The 20,323-nt window shown below is 38.1% G+C and overlaps 1 protein-coding gene across 1 annotated transcript in view; it reads right to left on the reverse strand.

Moving 5' to 3' along the window:
- Positions 1-20,323, reverse strand: part of ZFP37 (ZFP37 zinc finger protein) — a 103,212-nt gene that overhangs the window by 29,670 nt on the left and 53,219 nt on the right. The window contains exon 8 of the mRNA XM_057547828.1: positions 3,133-3,988. Within this exon, the coding sequence (XP_057403811.1) occupies positions 3,133-3,988 (856 nt within the window). The remainder of the gene's footprint in view (positions 1-3,132; positions 3,989-20,323) is intronic.

The following is a 20,323-nucleotide window of genomic DNA, read 5'->3' on the forward strand; positions in this document are numbered from 1 at the left end:
ATGAAAAATGATTCTAAGTTTAAGGGTTATATAGAAATAGGCCACTAGCCAAATTTGGCCTAGTCTGACCCCAGTTCTAGTTCATTGATTTGTGCTCTTACATTTATTACTTTATTCTCCTACTTATTTGAGTTTCATTTGCTTACATCTAACTTCATAAGGTGGAAGCTTAATTAATTTTAGTCATCTCTTCTTTTCTAATAAAACACTTAAAAGCTATAAATTTCTCTTTAAGCTCTGCTCTAGCGGCATCCCCAATACTTTGATAGATTGTGTTTTCATTTCAGTATTATCTAAATATTTTCTAATTTCTCTTGTGACTCACCCCTACCTACACTACCAAATAGAAAAAGGGCTTTGAAATTCCATTTTCTCCACCTTCCCAGAAAAAAAAAAAATCCATGGTTTGACTCCTTTCCATCTTACCTCCCACACACTTGTATAATGCCCCTTTGATCTATTATGCCCCTAAGAATGTCTGAAATAGGGTAGATTCAACTGTGAAGTATTCACCTGTGATTAGAACTTGAAGTTGAAATAAACATAATACCTAAGCATTTGAGTGACCATCAGCATATAAAAGTTTAAATACACATGAGTATCTCAATGAATGGTATTCATGATGAACATTTTAATTATTTAATTTGCAAACCATTTTAAACCATATTATTATTAGGGTAGTTTCCATTTTTAACTCTGCCTGAAAACTTTGAAATATCTAAGAATTTATGTATATTGTAATGTTTCCGAGTCCTTGGGTATGAGTCATGGTTTCTTGTATAATCTCTCAAGTTCCAGTTGTTTAAAACAAGATAGTATCTGACTCATAGTGCCCAATACATATCTATTAGTAATAGTAATACTAATGAAGTAGAAAGGAAGCAGTATGAAGTGTCCTTTTAAAGAGAATAGAAGAAACTAGGGTCAGACATCAAAAATATTAGAAGGCAAGTAAAAAAGTAAAGGAATTTCATGCCTGTTCAATGTTCATGGCAATACCAGCTACAGGTAGGAAATTATGAAGTAGAAGGCCAAAATGTGAAAATAAAGATATTGAATCTTCTAAGGATCTGAGACTTGAAATGACTATAGAAAGGGTATGAGCTTTTTTCTTGCTGAAGTCAGGCACAGAATTAATGGGTTGATAGTGGGGAGGGATAAGGAAGGGCTAGAAAGACAATGAATTCTAATGACTAAGGCTCTCTGAAAATATTACTTGGTTTCATATGAGGCCTAACAGGTAAGCTGGACCTGAAGGAAATTCTAAAAGATAGGGACTCCATAAATTACTGGTGACTGAACAACTTGCATTATTAAATAGGTTCCAAGATGACAACACTGAAGGGCAAGACACACATGGATATTTTAGTTGCTGATATGTTTGTTTAGAAAATTAATTGCATACATTTATATCCCAGATCTTCAAAAATGACTAATAAAAAAATTGCATGACTGCAATTTACTTCTTTTAGTTTAAAATCATTATTTGAAAGCTTAAATATTTTAAATTTTAAATTAATAATCATGGTTGTTATTCACTAATTTCAATTTTAAAGCATTATTTTTCCTTTAAAAATCTAAGAAAGAAGTATTTGATATAAAAAAATTTAGGATCAAGTTCAACGCGGTATATCAGCTTCATATATCAGCTTCACCTTCATTCAAGAAAAGTTTTAAAAGGTTTTTAGATATCAATCCCTCTTTTCATAATATTACTTGACAATGAATACTTATATAAGGTTAGGTTATTGTGTTTCTAAAAGGAAAGCACGCCTTGGATAATGACTGGATTTGTAAGAAAAGTTATTTGTGATAATAAAATGACAACTCAACAAAACAAAGAATTTTTTTTCAAATGAACTAGAAAATAATAGTAAAATTTCTAATGTTTAGGCTGGTCATGAGGAAACTTACAGGGCAGCAAAACAGATATCCCTGAATAAATATCTCAAAAAATATATAGTATCTTCCGACAGCTCTTACATATAAGAACACGGAATCTAATAATCCCTTTAAAATGCATGTTTCTTGTTAATTAATTCAACATAATGTAGGGACAGGATATAGGTACCCAGTCCATGGCCTGTTAGGAACGGGGCTGCACAGCAGGAGGTGAGGGGCGGGGGAGTGAGTGAAGCTTCATCTGTATTTACAGCCTCACTCCATCACTTGCATTACTGCCTGAGCTCCGCCTCCTGTCAGATCAGCAGCGGCGTTAGATTCTCATAGGAGCGTCAACCCTACTGTGAACTGTGCATGCAAGGAATCTAGGTTGCGTGCTCCTTATGAGAATCTAATGCCTGATGATCTGAGGTGGAGCTGAGGCGGTGATGCTAGCACTGGGGAGCAGCTGCAAATACAGATTATCATTAGCAGAGAGGTTTGATTGCACACAGACCATAATAATCCATTGCTTGTAGACTCATATCAAAACCCTATCAGTGAGTGGCAAGTGAAAACAAGCTCAGGACTCCCACTGATTCTGCATTCTGGTGAGTTCTATAATTATTTCATTATATATTACAATGTAATAATAATAGAAATAAAGTGCACAATAAATGTAATGTGCTTGAATCATCCTGAAACCATCCCCCCGCCCCCGGTCCATGGAAAAATTGTCTTCCACGAAACTGGCCAAAAAAATTGGGGACCCCTGTTTTACTGTGAAAAAGCAAGGCAGGTGTAAATATCCATATTCACTTCCAACCAACAGATAAATTGGATTTAAATGCCATTCTTAGATCACTTGCAGAATGATTACATATCGTTGTCACTTTATTGTCATGATAAATCAATCTACTTACTCATTAAAAAAAATGTGTACTTCACAGTGAACAAGTCAATCACGTGTAACTGAGATTTTTCTAGTACACTTAAAAAAACTTTTAGATCTCAACCAAGATGCCCAATATATATGTTGTTTTTGGGAAACATGATTTTTCAAAGTTCTTCTTAGTATGAATCTTCTGATGCTTAATAGTTCTGGAACTATTGTCGAAGCTTCCCATGTTTAGTACATTTATAGAGTTTCTAACCTATATGAATTCTATGAAGTGTAATGAAATTTTGATCACTGAATTAAAGTTTTCTCACTCCATTAAAAGTGTTTCTGTTCAGTATGAATTCTCTGATGAACAATGAGAGTAGATTTCTTGCTGAAAGCTTTTCTACAATCACTGCATTCATAGGGTTTTTCTCCAGTATGTATTCTATGATGTACAGTAAGGTGTGACTTCTTGCTAAAGGCTTTTCCACACTCAGTGCATTCATATGGTTTTGTCCCAGTATGGATTCTCTGATGCACAATGAGTTGTGATTTCTGGATAAAAGCTTTTCTGCATTCACTACATTCATAAGGTTTCTCCCCAGTATGAATTCTCTGATGTTCAATGAACTGTGAACTCCGGATGAAGGCTTTCCCACATTCATTGCATTGATATCTTTTGTCCCCAGTGTGAGTTCTCTGATGTACAATGAGATCTGACTTCTGAATGAAGGCTTTTTTACATTCATTACATTCAAAGGGTTTCTCTCCAGTATGAATTCTGTGATACACACTTAGTTCTGACTTTCTGTTGAAGGCTTTTCCACACTCATTACATCTATGGGGTTTCTCCCCAGTATGAATTCTCTGATGTACGATGAGCTGTGACCGCCAGATAAAGGCTTTTCCACATTCATCACATTCATATGGTTTCTCCCCCGTATGAGCTCTTTGATGAACACTAAGAGCTGACTTCTTGATGAAAGCCCTCCCACATTCATTGCATTCATAGGGTTTCTCCCCTGTGTGAATCCTCTGATGAATAATGAGGTTTGACTTCTGGATGAATGCTTTTCCACATTCACTACATTCATAGGGCTTCTCTCCTGTATGAGTTCTCTGATGTACAGTGAGCTGTGACTTCTGAATAAAGGCTTTTTCACAGTCATTACATTTGTATGGTTTTTCCCCAGTATGAATTATCTGATGTACGATAAGTCCTGACTTTCCACTGAAGGCTTTCCCACACTGAATACATTTATATTTTTCACTTGTTAGAAATTTTGGTTGTGCAGAGAGGTGAGACTTATGTATGAAGGCTCTGATGTGTTCATCAGATGTTCTGTTCAGATGAACTACTTTCCACAGTGCATTATATTCTTGGTCTATCGCCTCAGTCAGTGACTTATTGTTAATAAATGTAACTTGATTCAAAAGCTTGTCTTGGTTTTCCTGGTAATTTATCTCATCTTCAAGTTTCCAGTCTTCAAAAATTGAGTATACGATCATGTTATGGAGTATTACTTCTTCAGAAATACTCTTCTGTGGAGCTAATTCTTTCATTTTGGGTCTAATTTCAAACTCTAAGAGAAAACCCAAGTGTAAATAATGTTATTTCTCTCTCGAGCTTTGAGGAACACAAAACACAAAAACAAAAAATAAAGGTCTTCATTTTAATGGAAATAGACAGAAATCTGATAATGAATATGTTCAGCTTTGAAATTTAAGAATATGATATTAAAACCCAAAGACAGAAGAAGGAACAGACATAAAAAGAAGTGAGCAGGAGAGCAATGGAAAAAGCAGAGTTGATGAGCTCAGTGTCATGGTCCCACACAGCCCCACACACTTCTGCCCCATCTCTACTCCATCACAAGGCTCTGTGAGGAACGAAGGCAGACCAAAAAATAACTTCAGGAAGACAGAGGAAGCATGCTAGCAAAGGGGACTGAGAGTGAGTTGATGTGACCAGCAGAAAGATTAAACTCACAGTAAATATAAAAATGTTTTATATGTAACCAGGCAGATTAGAGCACAACCACAGGGAGAGGATGTCAAAGTACATGCATCTTAAAGGGTCAGATGACATTAAAAAGGCACAAGATAAGATAGGCTCTATTTAAAGGGGACAGTCCTCAGAAGAATAGGCAGTTTCAAAGGGAGACAAAAAGCAAAAGAGAAGGAAGAAGTACCCTCTGGTAACTGGGTGGTGGCAATGGGGAAAAGAAAAAAAAGAGGAAATTTAGGGTCCTGGAAGACAAAAGAGAACCACAAAACCAGAAAACTCAAAACTCCTCCTTAATCACAGAAAGGAAGGAAGGGAGGGAGGGAGAGAAGAAGAAAGGACTCTGCTCAAGTCCCTGAACTTTGCTATATTAACAGAAAAGGGATCCATAAAATTAGAAATCTTATAAAAACACTGTGATATGTTAAAATGAAAAGAAAAAGTAAAGTCCATAGAGAACTATTACATAAAATCAGGAAATGAATTTCTGCAGAAATAAACAGAGGAAATTGTCCCCTTCAAAAACTTGCCATGAAACAGAAGAAAATTTTGTTTGAACTCCAGGCAGAATTAAATATACTCAAACAAGCATATCAGGACATGGAAAACCACCATGAGTCAGAACTTCAAAAGATAAAAACCAAAATGAACAAAAAACAGGGAGAAATGAAAAAGAATTGATTGAACTCAGGAAAAAAAATGGAAGATTAAATTACAAGGTGTGGTCAGGAAGAAAAGAAGGGAAATACAAATTTAGTAAGTGGCACTGACTAAAGGAAAGAAAACAACCAAGATAATAAAAATGACATAAAGAATCAGATTAAAATGGTCATGGAGAACACAGTGGAAAAGGAAGACAGGAAAAGAAGGAATAATATTTCTATTACTGGAGACCCTAAAGAATTTTTTTAAGAAACAAACAAAAGATTATAACTCCAAGACACTTCACACTGAAAGGTGAGAAAAACAGAAGGTAATTAGAAAGAATATGAATATCATTTGGTAAGTTACTTTGAAAGAGAGCATACCTAAGAATGCCTGAGTGCATGAGGAGAGGAGTATAAGCCCACTTTGGGAGAATGGAGTGCTAAAGATATTAGTCAAAGAGATGTTAACTAATTAAGAAGTGTCCTAAATATGTGGGCTAGATAAGATTCAGAATATAGGTAGGAGGATTACCTATTTCTCTAAAAGTCAACTAAAGGAAAAGGATTATGTGGGTGTTTGATATGTAGCAGTGTCATTTAGGTATTCCACAAACCCACATCAATTATTTTCAGCCATTTGTAAACATCTATGGCCTTCAAGAATAATTTCCTAAAAAATACTTCAAAGACAAACATATCACTAATCAATATGAATCTTCCTTCCCTGCCTCCCATTTGCCAGGTTCTCAACTTACCTGAATAGGCCCAATTTGACATTTCTCCCTCCTCCATCCATGGTTCTCCTTGCTTAAACAAGAAAATTACATCTGAATTCAGAGACTGATACCCTGTTTATGGGAAATAATATAGGACTTGGGTGTTAGTGGATAAACTAACCAACCTAGAACTCACATCCATTACATATGTACCAGAATGGCTAAAATTTAAAAGACTGACATTACTAAAGGTTGATGGAGCTCTACTACATTGCTAGTATAATATAAATTGGTATAATCTCTTTGGAAAACTGGTAGTATCTACTAAAGCTAAATATATATCTGCCCTATGACCCAGAAATTCCACTCCTCTGTATATACCCAATAGAAATGATATGCTTTTTTCTACCAGAAGATATGTATAAAAATGTTAATAAGCACTTTATTCATAATTGCCAAAATCTGAAACAACCCAAATGACCATCAACAGTAGACTGGATAAATTGAAGAATTATTGTATACTCATTAAACAGAATACAATACAACAATAAGGAGCAACAAACTACTGACACATGAAATAACATGAATGCATTTCACAGATATTATGTTAAATGAAATATGCTAGACAAAAAAAAAAAAAACCTTACATACTGTGTGATTACACTTACATGAAGGTCAAGAACAGAATTAATTTATGGTGATAGAACCACAAGTTGTTATCTCTGAGGAGGTAGGTAAATGGTAAGGGGGCGGTTCAAGGGAGCCTGCTGGGGTGCTGGAAATATTCAGTATCTTGATCTGAGTAGTGGTCAGGTAGGTGTATACATATGAAAAATGCATCAGCTGTGTAATTAATATTTGAACACTTTATTATATACATTATATCACAATTAATTTATAAAAACCAAGAACTTCGGCCCAGCCCATTGTCTTCAGCCTCTGAAGAATGAGCAGGATGCAGTACCCATTTTCTTTCCATCCAAGTTCACTGGAGAGGTAGAAGCACAGTATTTGGTACTCAAAATTAATGTTCTTTTGACCTTTATAGGTTGAAATGAAGCTCTTTAAGCATTCAGAGACCCAGTAGCTTTTAGCAAAATATAAAGAAAAGGCAGTTGATTGGGTACTATGATGGGTTTAATATATCCCCATAAATTCTTTGACACGCTTCCCTTCAGGAAGTAGAGCTTATTCTGCACCCCTTGAGTGTGGGCTGGACTTAGTAACGCACTTTTTTTTTTTAATTTATTTTTTTAACATCTTTATTGGAGTATAATTGCTTTACAATGTTGTATTAGTTTCTGCTGTATAACAAAGTGAATCAGCTATATGTATACATATATCCCCATATCCCCTCCCTCTTGTGTCTCCCTCCCACCCTCTCTATCCCACCCCTCTAGGTGGTCACAAAGCACCAAGCTGATCTCCCTGTGTGATGCAGTTGCTTCCCACTATCTGTTTTACATTTGGTAGTGTATATATGTCCATGCCACTCTCTCACTTCGTCCCAGCTTACCCTTCCCCCTCCCCGTGTCCTCAAGTTCATTCTCTATGCGTCTTTATTCCTGTCCTGCCCTTAGGTTCATCAGAGCCATTTTTTTTCTTAGATTCCACATATATGTGTTAGCATACGGTATTTGTTTTTCTCTTTCTGACTTACTTCACTCAGTATGACAAACTCTAGGTCCATCCACCTCACTACAAATAACTCAATTTCATTTCTTTTTATGGCCGAGTAATATTCCATTGTATATATGTGCCACATCTTCTTTATCCATTCATCTGTCGATAGACACTTAAGTTGCTTCCACGTTCTGGCTATTGTAAATAGTGCTGCAATGAACATTGTGGTACATGACTGTTTTTGAATTATGGTTTTCTCAGGGTATATGTCCAGTAGTGGGATTGCTGGGTCATATGGTAGTTCTATTTTTAGTTTTTTAAGGAACCTCCATACTGTTCTCCATAGTGGCTGTATCAATTTATATTCCCACCAGCAGTGCAAGAGGGTTCCCTTTTCTCCACGCCGTCTCCAGCATTTATTGTTTGTAGATTTTTGGATGATGGCCATTCTGACCGGTGTGAGGTGATACCTCATTGTAGTTCTGATTTGCATTTCTCTAATGATTAGTGATGTTGAGCATTCTTTCATGTGTTTGTTGGCAATCTGTATATCTAGTAACTCACTTCTAATGAACACAAGAAAGTAGAAGTGATCATGTGTGATTTCAGAGACTTGGCCATAAAAGGCACTGTGACTTCCTCCTTGCTCTCACTCTATCTAGGGGAAATTAGTTGCCAGGTCGTGAGAACAGGCCCACATAGCAAGGAATTGAGATCTCCAGCCAATGAACAGCAAGGAACTAAGGCTCCTGTCAACAGCCACGGGAGTGAGTTACCTTAGAAATGGATCCTACAGTCCCAGACAAGTTTTCAGATGAATGCAGCCCCTGCTAACATCTGACTACAACCACATGGGAGACCACAAGCCAGAACCACCCAGCTGAGTTGTTCCATATTCCTGACCTACAGAAATTGTTTGTAAAAAAATGTTTACTTTAAGCCACTATAATAATTGTTATACAACAATAGGTAACTAATATCAGTACCCTCTGAGGGAAGATGTCCTTACCCACTGAAACAAGGTTGCTATAGTTCTCCAGCATCACATCCTTGTACAGGTTTCTTTGAGCAGAGTCCAGCTGCTGCCACTCCTCCTGAGTAAAGTCCACAGTCACATCTTTGAATGAAACAAATCCCTGTAACAGAACATTCCTAATAAATCTAAAGTGAAAAACACTGAGTGATGTATAAAAGATATATGAGAAATTATTGCTGTTTTCGTCATGCAGGGTTCATCACAAAAAGTTAAAGAAAATGTTTACCATGAGGCCAATTTTGTGTTCTACTACGTGGGAGAAGTCAAACTCCTATTAGAAAAACTTTGCCATTAAGAATCATCCATTCTCTTTCCATCAAGCAGGTATTAAGAACCTATGTGACCAGCACTATTTGGTGCTCAGGATACAAATATGAATAAAACACAGCAGGTTTACAGACTAGTAGATGGAGGCAAACAAGTAAGTATATAAATGCTATAAGATGTTAAATAGGTTATGACAGAAATAGGAAAGAAAGAGTGATTCTATTTTGGGCTTTGTAAAGTTATACAAAATGAACAATGAAAAATGTAAAAATAAAAAATTTTAAATGTAAAGATAAAATAAAAAGGTTTTGAAACATAAAAAATGAATAGTGTATTCTCTGGTAACCTGTGGAGGAGGGAGAAAGATCATTCCAGATGAACAGTGGAGTAGGAAAAAGGCATGTGAACATGAAGAACATGGTAAATTCAAGGACCTGTGAGCGCTTCAGTATAATGCTCTCAAACATCATTTATTCACATACAGCCTTCAGAGGTTTTACCATATCTGCATGTTACCTGCGCTATTATTGACTTAATAGTTTTAACCCAACAACTTCTTTACTTAAATAAATGTATTTTAAAAGGAAACCACTACAGGGAAAACCAGTATCACTTGTCAGAAAATGAAGGTAACAACAACAGTAATCTGCAAAGCAAGTATATACTGGCGAAATGCCATGTATGAGATTTGCTTTAAAATGTGCAACTCCAGAGAACAAATAAATAAAAGAAGAGAAAGAGGAAAGATGTCAGATTGGTAAAATATTAATTGTTGAAAATATATGAGGAAGTACAAGGGGTTTATTATACTGTTCTCTATACTTTTATATATGTTTGAATTTTTCCATTAAAACACTTTAAAAAATTAAATAAAGCAGAAACCATTGTTTTTAAAGTTTAAATTAAAATAAAAAATGTAAGTAATATTTAATCTACTCAATTTTTAAAAATGCATATCTAGACATAATGAGAAAAATGAAATAATTTTTGATCAGTTAGTAACAATAAAGTGCTAATGAACTCACTGTTCCTTACTATTCAAACCATGATTAAGTTCTCATGATGAATAGACCTCAATAAGAGCAGTCTATTTTAAAATTTGATCTTAATCAAATCCAACCGAGATACTTCTGAAAGACAGTGTATGAGGAAAGGAGAGGAATCAACTAAAACTCCTTGGTTTTTGGTGTAAGCAACTGCATCCCACTGAAGTCCAGGAGACAAGAAAGATCTGGTCTTGGTGGAGGGAGAGGTGGAATCAAGAATTCTATTTGTTCAACAATAAAAAGACAAATGATTCAATGAAAAAATGGGCAAAGAACATGAATAGACATTTCTGCAAAGAAGATATGCAAACTGACAATAAGCACATGAAAAGATGCTCAACCTCATTAGTCATTAGAGAAACAAATCAAAACCACAATGAGATACCACTTTACCCCAGTAGGATGGTTATCAACAACAAAACAGAAAATACAAGTGTTAGCAATGATGTGAAGAAACTGGAACCCTCATAAATTGCTGTGCAGTTCCCACAAAAGTTAAACATAGAATTACCATATGACCCAGCAATTCCACTCTTAGGTATATACCTAAAAGATTTGAAAACAGGTACTCAAACCAATACTTGTATACAAATGTTCATAGCAGCTTTATTTACAATAAAGCCAAAAGGTACAAACAACCCAAGTGTCCATCAGCAGATGAACGGATAAACAAAATGTGGTATATCCACAGAGTGGAATATTATTCAGCCATAAAAAGGAATGAAGTTCTGATACATGCTACAGCACAGATAAACCTTGAAAACATGCTAAGTGAAATAAGTTAGACACACAAGGACAAATATTGTATGATTCCACTTGCACAAAATACCTCGAATAGGCAAATTTACAGAGTCAGAAAGTAGTTTTAAGTGACCAGGGGCTGTGGGAGGAAGGGAAGAATGGGAGTTATCGCTCGTTGGGCATAGAGTTTCTGTTTGGGGTGATGAAAAGGTTCTGGAAATAGTGGTGATAGATGCACAAATTGTGAATATAACTAATACAACTGATTGTACACATAAAAATGGTTAAAATGGCAAACTTTATGTTATATATTTTTTACCACAAGAAAATCTACTTGCCCCATTAAGCTCAAGGTATCTATTATAATTGACATGTACATGGCAATAATGGGTAGGCAACTGGACTTCAGTGGGGTGACAGTTGCTCCTAACAAAAACTGAGAAGCATGGAATTCAAGCTGAGAAAAGAGAGAATTAAGAAGTGGGGAGAGGAATGTAATAAACAGTGAAAAAATGGATGGTCAATTGATCAGAGGTCTGTACAGAACTAAAGAATTGCTGGAGTCAAGGTACTAGATAATGAGCTAGAAACAGAAATAATGGCCAACGACAGTAAGAAGTCCGCGCACTGCAACAAAGAGTAGCCTCTGCTCACCGCAACTAGAGAAAGTCCGCACACAGCAACAAAGGCCAACGCAGCCAAAAAATGAAAGAAAGAAAAGAAAAGGAAAGAAGGAAAGAAAGGAAAGAAAGGAAAGAAAGGAAAGAAAGGAAGGAAGGAAGGAAGGAAGGAAGGAAGGAAGGAAGGAAGGAAGAAAGAAAGAAAGAAAGAAAGAAAGAAAGAAAGGCCAGAGAGTGAAATGCTTGGAGCTATTGGTAATTATAAATCTGGACTATGACTATGGGAGTTGGTGGCTGAATAAAGGAAATGAGGAGATGCACTAGTACCAATGGTACTGTGACATTGTGATTTATAATAAAGTATATTTGGTCCTTATCCTGTTCCTGGCACAGAGCTCCTAAAAACCCTTGAATTTTCTGTGAGGAGTGGGATAAAGGTATCTTTTGTTATGTTAATGAGGTATCTTTGGAAAGCACCTAAGTATGGGGGCTAGTTGCCAGGGAAGCCAACTGTGAATAGAGGGTGCTCTTTTTTTTTAGTCCCACTCCCTGATTTCTAGGGAGGGGAGCAGGGCTAGAGGTTGAACAAATCACCAATGGCCAATGATAATCAATCACGCCTACATAATGAAGCCTCCATAAAGACCCAAGAGGAAAGGGTTCAGAAAACTTCCAGGGTGGTGGACCAGAATGCTTCCATGTGTCACATGCTGGTCCCCAAGCTCCTTTGTTCGGGACCTATGTATCTCTTCATCTGGCTCTTGATTCATATCCTTTAATATCCTTTATAACAAACTGGTAATCTAGTGAGTAAACTGGTTTCCTGGGTCCTGTGAGCCCCTGTAGCAAATAAATCAAAACAAAGGAGGGGGTGGTGGGAACCTCTGATTTACAGCCAGTGGGTCAGAAGCACAGATAACAATCTGGACTTGCAACTAGCATCCGAGGTGGAGGGCAGCCTTGTGGAACTAAGCCCGTAACCTGTAGGATCTGATGCTTTCTCCAAGTAGGTAGTGTCAAAATTAAGTTAAATTGTAGGACACCCAGCTGGTGTTGGAAGACTGCTTGGTGGTATGGAAAAACCCACATATTGAAATTGGGTACAGAATTATAGATACAAAACCCAGTAGTCCTCACAGATATAGAGAACAAATTAGTGGTTACCAGTGGGAAGAGGGGAAGGGCAATATAGGAGTAGGGGACTAAGAGGTACAAACTATTAGGTATAAAATAAGCTACAAGGATGTATTGTACAACACAGGGAATATAGCAAATATTTTATAATAACTATAAATGGAGTATAACCTTTAAAAATTGTGAATCACCATATTGTAAGCCTGTAACTTATACAGTACTGTACAGCAACTATACTTCAATGAAAAAAAGAGGAAAAAAACCCCAGTAATCCCCAAACTTTTAAAATCAGAAACCATGATATTGTGATATGATAAGAAATATATATTTTAGTCTTCTCCCTGGCTCTTGGTCATAGCTCCTAAAACTTTTGTAATTTCCTAAGCAGTAAAGGTACCAGGAGCATCTTCTGTTCTAATATTTGATCTTTGACTCTGACTTTTTGACAGAGCTCCTAAAATTTTTGGAATCTCCTGGTTGACAGGAGCATATTTTGTTCTAAAGAGGCGAATCTTGGTGAGACATTTTTCAGTTAAAAGAAAAAAAAAGCACGCACATCAATAATATACACCTTAAAAAAACCCCATAAGTTATATATAAGTAACTCAATACTGAGATATTACGATCATAAAAAGATATATAAGTAGAATTTCTCATCTTTTCTCTCCATATCCCAGGGGATCATCTTGCACATCTCCTAAGGAATGCATGCTCCCCACTTTGAACACTACTATGCTGAAGCTATATGCTACACAGTGGGAATAAACCAATGGAACATTATAGGTAAAAATCAAACAATATATACCTTCAAATAAAAACATTTAAAACTGTATGACAATCACAACCACTAAGATGCTGGCTAGTAGCTGAGTGATAAACCAACAGAAATTAGCAAATTCACTTGATCTCCACTATCCATCAAGCATGCTCACTTGATATACACTTCGAGGTTCTCAATCTATTGCATTTTTAAGGAAAAATATCTGATTATTTATTGGTCAAAAACTGCAAATTAAAATTATTTTAAATTTAATAAAATTAAAATTAGTATTACCTTTAATGACATGAATCCCCTGGACTAATTTTACAAACTCCCAGAAATGCTGCTCCCAAAATTACAGATTTTATTCATGGATCAAGCCAGACTGTTTGACAGCTGTGTACTTGGCCCTCTGATTTTACTGCCTAGAAATTGAATTCTGCCTTGTTATTATGCCCTATACTTATTTGGAGAAATGGTTTAAGAAACAGCCAGGGAGAAAACTGCTATGGAATTTATCATGTGTTGGTAAATGTTAAGGACACTGACTACTACATCATATGCATGCAGTCCCATCAGGAGAATAACTTCAAACCTAAATGCAAAAAAAATCTTTACTTTCTTCAAGAAATTATCACATTTAATGTACAATGTAAATCATATAATTGCAGATGGTATGCTCAACTTTAACTCTGAAAGATCCTACAACTTGTATGACTATGTTCCAAGTTTTCTTGGTCAGACCTTCTATTTTATTTTCCCCGATCTCTATTTCCATTTTTTCAGTTAATTGAATTAATTCTTTTAAACTGCTTCAAATACAGTGGAAAACAAAACGGGGTATAAATAGCTCACTTACCTGAGACTTGCTCATTTTCTGTTGCTCTTCAGAAGCAGTAGATATCTGTACAGACAGAGCTGGGATGAGCAGGGAGGGGAAAAAGAAGATAGCTTTGAGAGTCTGAGCCTGCTCTGTGATTCCCACAACCATGAGCCTATAAACTCCTATGATCAACTACATAAAAGACTACCCTTTAGAGACTGCTCCTTTCAAAGATTCAGAGAGACCACAAAGAATTACACCGTGATAACATCAATCTACTAATTTACAGTTCTGAAAGGATCAGGACATGATGTTTTTCCTTTGAGGATGTGAATGTTTGTATTCCATTATATGTTTAGAAAGTTTTTCCTCCTTTGACTCTACAAATCTACAATTAAATATTTATTCTAAAAAGAAATAGGCATGGATATACACAAAGATGTATCTGCAAGAATATTTATCACAATGCTGCTTTATCACCTAAAAAGTAGAAACCACTTAGATGTCTGACGATAGGGATTGGTTAAATCAATTACGGAAAAAACAGAATACTACACAGTCATTAAAAATGTCTTATAAAAGTATTTACATACCTGGAAAAATTTTTTCTTGTTGAATTACAAAGCAAGAAAAATAAGTCATAAAACAATAAACATGTTGAAAAGAAATATATTTGCAAGAAAAAAGTGACTAAAATGACATACATAAAAATGTTATGATTATCTTTGGGTGGCAGGATTAGAAGTGATTTCTATTAAGTTGCGTTTAGCATTTTCAGTTTCCAATTTTTCTAGAACAAAGTTATATTATTTTTGAAACAAAATTGATAGTTATTTTTAGCAGCTATTGTCCTACTGACCTCTTAATCCAAGATCATATCAAGCAAGTTCTAAAGGGCACAATTCACTAGAGGGAGTTTGCCTGAAAGAAAATAATAAGGATTTCTGGATTTTTATTATGCCTATCTGGATGAAGAGTGATGTCATTTATAATGATGTAGAATATAGTAGGACGAGTAGGTAAAGTATGAAGAAGGAAGGTAACTATTTTGATCATGCTAAGATTGAAGTGTCTGTGAGCAAACCTCACAGAGATGTGTAGGAGAGAGCTGGCTACTGTGAATCTGGAGCTTGTTAGAAAAGTCTGGGCTGGAGCTACAGATTGTAAAGTCATGACTTTAAGGGTGGAAACTGATACAATGAGTGTGGTTAAAATTGTCCAGGGACAGCGCATAGATTGAAGGACAGGGAGAAGGCAAAGGAGCTTTGAGAGAGTGTTTCTGAGTAAAGGCTTTGGCTTGAAGTACTTGACTAGTTACAAGATTAGTAGCAGAGAATATAAACTGCCTGAAGTCTGTTTAGGAGATAGATCCAAGGATGGAAACAACCTCTGGGGGAAGGATGGGAACTCTCCCCCATCCTCAACATCCTTGCTGGCATAAACCCACACAAGGAAACCCAGCACATAATATGTGCAGAGCGCAGCCTGGATGCAAGCTGTTAAAATTTAAGCTGCAGCCCCAATCACTGACCACGAGCCGCCTGCTCCCTAAGCTATCACAGAGGCGCCCCGCAGGTGCACTACAGCCTCCACTCACTGACCCTAAATAACCCTAAGGGAGGGATACCCCCCTTCAGGGCCCCAACCATTGACTTCTGTCACTCCAACCCATGACTCTGAAAGACCCAGAATAACTCACACAGGCAGGGCCAATCACTAGCCCCACAAACCCCACAGTAAGCCTCGGACCCTCCTCAGAGTCCACTACCAGCAGCACCACTGGGCGGCAATCACTATCTTAGGCAAGCCCCCTTAATGACTAACCACGACAGGACCAGAATATACGGACCGCTACACACGCTCAATCGCTGGTCAAACATGACGCCCTTACTCCCAACACCGCAGTCAGTGACTGAAACCTTTCTGAGAACCGGACTCCTCACCTTCCCGCCTCTCCTCCCTGGCCCTTAGCTGAAAGCTACAACCCGCCCCTTACAACGCCTGGGCTACTGGACTCTGTGCGCTATCGCGGAAGGTGGCACGGCCCATGACTTGCCTTTATCGCGAGACTTTCCCGGTTGTTAGTCTCCCTTAGCCAGGGGGTTAACATGGCCGCGCCCATTGAGCGAAAAGTGGGACAGACTGGGAGGCGCCATATTTCGAGTAGGTGTTGGTGCCGTACAGCAGAAAATTCTCAGAGCGAAGTAGGTGAGAACTGGAATACGGGAGCTACGGAAAAGGTGTACGGGAACAATGAAGGAGCAAAGACATAAACTAGGAAAGAATTCCAGGTATAGGAGGATAGAAGCTATTCAGCTAAGACGTGTAGAAAATGGAAACACAGCAGGAGGGTGCAAAGCAAAGATGGGGAAGTGGAACAGCAAAGCAGGGGAAGCCCCTCCTGTTAAGGAGATGAGAAGTCTCTGAGGGCTTAAGTTGTTTGATCTACATAACTTTGCCTCACTTTGACAATCTGAGATATGGTAATAATAACAGTAAATGTTTATTGAGCATTTATTGTATGTTTACTAAAGTAGGTTTTAATTGAGTTTTAACTGAGGTGGAGAAGTCAGAGTGGTGCAGTGTTCTCCCCCGGAGACAGCCCTGGGAGAGGGAAAGTCAGGTTGCCTTTCATCTAGCAAACTCCTGATAATCATCCTGAAAAATGAAATTCAGATGTCTTCTCCCAGGGGTACTTTCCCTGATTGGGATGGGAAGACTCTGCCCCTGCTAGAGACACATCAGCTAGCAGCAGAGGGAAAGTGTTTGGGGTTAAACTCTGAAGGATAATTCAGCACTCCTGGGTTCTCCTCTCAATCTGGTCTTGAACTTGCTCTGTGGCCTTGGGTCAGCCACTTTCCCTCAGTCCTTTCTATGTTGTAAAGTAGCAGAAGGTTGTGAAATACTCATTTGGGTATTTCAATATTTGCTGACCTAAGGAGGAAAGCTACAGCATCAGTGTCAGTGAAAAGCACTTTAGAATCTACAGTTTTTTTTTTTTTTAATTAATTAATTAATTAATTTTTGTCTGTATTGGGTCTTCGGTTCGTGCGAGGGCTTTCTCCAGTTGCGGCAAGCGGGGGCCACTCTTCATCGCGGTGCGGGGACCGCTCTTCATCGCGGTGCGCGGGCCTTTCTCCATCGCGGCCCCTCCCGTTGCGGGGCACAGGCTCCAGACGCGCAGGCTCAGCAATTGTGGCTCACGGGCCCAGCTGCTCCGTGGCATGTGGGATCTTCCCAGACCAGGGCTCGAACCCGTGTCCCCTGCATTAGCAGGCAGATTCTCAACCACTGCGCCACCAGGGAAGCCCCAGTTTTGTTTTTTTTTAAAGATTTTTTTGATGTGGACCATTCTTAGAGTCTTTATTGAATTTGTTATGATATTGCTTCTGTTTTATGTTTTGGCTTTTTGGCTCCGAGGCATGTGGGATCTTAGCTCCCCGATGAGGTATCGAACCTGCACCCCCTGCCCTGGAAGGCGAAGTCTTAACCACTGGTCCGCCAGGGAAGTCCCAGAATCTACAGTTTTAAAATAATAAATACCATATGATGTTATTACTGTTAAATTAATTAAACAAGGAGACCATTAGACTGAGATGATTCTAATGCCTTAGCAGCCTTCATAAGCAAACCAAAACCTAAGCCTGTCAATGCCTCGACGTTAAGAAATCAAAACCTAAGGACAACCAATCACAAACAGCCAACAAGCTTTCCCAAATAAGGGGAACTACAAATAAGGCAACTGCTTAAACTACCAGCAATCAAATAATTTCCTTGCTTTGCTTCTGTCTTCTCTGTAAAAGTCTTGCCCCCTAGCTCCTGCCAGTGGAGTTCTTCTAACCACCTCTGGTTTGGTGCTGCCCAATTCAAATCACGTTTTGCTCAAACTCTTAAAAATTTTAATATGCCTTAGTATACCTTTTAACATTACTACAGAATAGCCAGCCCTAACTAATGCTTAAAGACACTGGAGATTAATTCTCAGGGGTCACTCAGCTCTTTAAAATCAGATACAGTGTACTTCATGCTTCTGGAATATCCTTCCCAACCATATGCCAGGAGAACTACTACTCATGCTTCAAAGCTGGGCTCCAACATCCTCTTCTCTCTAGGTTTTTCCAGATCCCCCAGGCATCTGTTCCTTTTTATGGGCACAGCTGAACATGCCTTCCTCTGTCACAGCCATATTGTTGCCTGGGACTGGGATTTCCAATACTTGTGTCTTTCTCCCCTTTGGTCTGACAGCTACTCAGGGCAAGACTGTGTCAGAATCAGCTTAGCTCCCCTGATTTGTTAGATATATATTTACGTCTCCCAACTCTTTCTCCGTAATGTAAAGCTCATGCCTTCCTTCAGTCACACACATTTATTATTGCCATGCTTGGTGATGCAAGGGAGGAGCTCAGTCTGGTAATGCCAGTGCAGTGTGGTCAGTGTTCTGACAGGGGCATGATGTGTGCTGCGGGAGCACAGGAAGAGGGGGCTGACTCTGTCAGGGACTGGGTGGTAGTGATGGGGGTGTGGGAAGGGCTCTCGGGAAGGCTTAGGACATGATTTTTAAAACTGAGTCTTGGAAGAGGAGCAGGAATTTGTCAGGAAAACAGAGTGGAGAAGGGATTTCTCAACAGAATAGCAGGTATAATAAACCACTTCTCACATCCCTGGATCTGACATCCTGATCGTACCTCCACATCTTGATTCAGGTGACTCTCTCCACTGGGAATGGCCACACACTCCTGTTTTGGGGGGAAATTCCTTGCCAAGGACCAGGGGAATCTCCTTTGCCTTATGAGGCCCTAAATTAACAGTTCTTTTACATGTATAATCTAATTCAGGGGTCCGCAATCTACAGTCCGTTGGCAAATCTGGCCTGCTGTCTGTTTTAATAAAGTTTTATTGGCCATGCTCACTCATTTACATATTGTCTATGATTGTTTTTGTGTTATAACAGCAGAGTTGAGGAGTCGTGACAGAAACCATATGGCCCCCCAAATCTAAAATATTTATCAATATTATCTATCCCTTTACAGAAGAAATTTGCTGACCTCTGATCTAATTTAATGCTGAGGGGGAAAACCATTATTATCCCTGTTTTACAGAGGAGGAATTTCAGGCACCAAAAGGTCACACAGCTTGTTAGCGGTGCAGCCAAGATATCATGATATATAGGAGATATATATAGATATATAGATATGTATGGAGAAGTATATCTGAGCAGAGCAAGGGATGGATTATGATAGACATAGAGTTGCATATCCAGATTCTTCTGCAAGTAAGGTCTTACTGCTCAGCTGTGGGGAGTACAATTAGAAGACAATTTCTAGCTGTCAGCTACTTAAAGGTGGGCCTCAGCTACAGAGAGCTGCCTCACCCAAGGTCATGCCCTTTGCAGGGAAGCCTGCATCTGGTGAATGAGCAAGTTTGGGGTCAGGGTATGAAGACCCAATACAGGACACTTGGAAGAGAAAAACACTCACCGCAGAGCTCCTCACCAGGTTGGCTTTTTTGGGCCTATAATGTATTTAAACTTCTTCCTTTGCCTAATTCTGCTTCTTCCCCTTCCTTTCATGGGTATTGATCTTTAAGAAACATCTGAAACTTCAACTCTATCTCAGAATCTGTCTCCAGAGATCCCAACCACAATTGTATGGTGGTCAGAGAACAAACTGCATGATTTCAATTGTTTTAAGTGTATCAAGACTGGTGGTGTGGCCCAGCATTTCTCTATCTTGGTGTACATACCATGTGCACTTGAAAACACTGTATATTCTACAGTTGTAGAGCTAATGTTCTAGAAATATCAAGGTTTTTCATAGTGCTCTTCAGGTAGTCTATATCTTCACTAATTTTTTCTGTCTAGTCTGTTCTATCAATTGCCTAGAGGGGGATGTGAAAATCTTCAATTACAACTGTGGAATATTGATATCTCTGTTTAATTCTTTCAATTTCTGCTACATATACAGGCATACCTCATTTTATTGCACTTTGCAGAAAAAAATGTCTTTTACAAATTGAAGGTTTGGGGCAACCTTGCATTGAGCTAGTCTCTCAGTGCCATTTTTCTAACAGCATTTGCTCACTTTGTGTCTCTGTGTCACATTTTGGGAATTCTCACAATATTTCAAACTTTGTCATTATTAT

The sequence above is a fragment of the Balaenoptera acutorostrata genome, chromosome 6 (genome assembly GCF_949987535.1).
Source record: "Balaenoptera acutorostrata chromosome 6, mBalAcu1.1, whole genome shotgun sequence".
NCBI classification, from domain to species: domain Eukaryota; kingdom Metazoa; phylum Chordata; class Mammalia; order Artiodactyla; family Balaenopteridae; genus Balaenoptera; species Balaenoptera acutorostrata.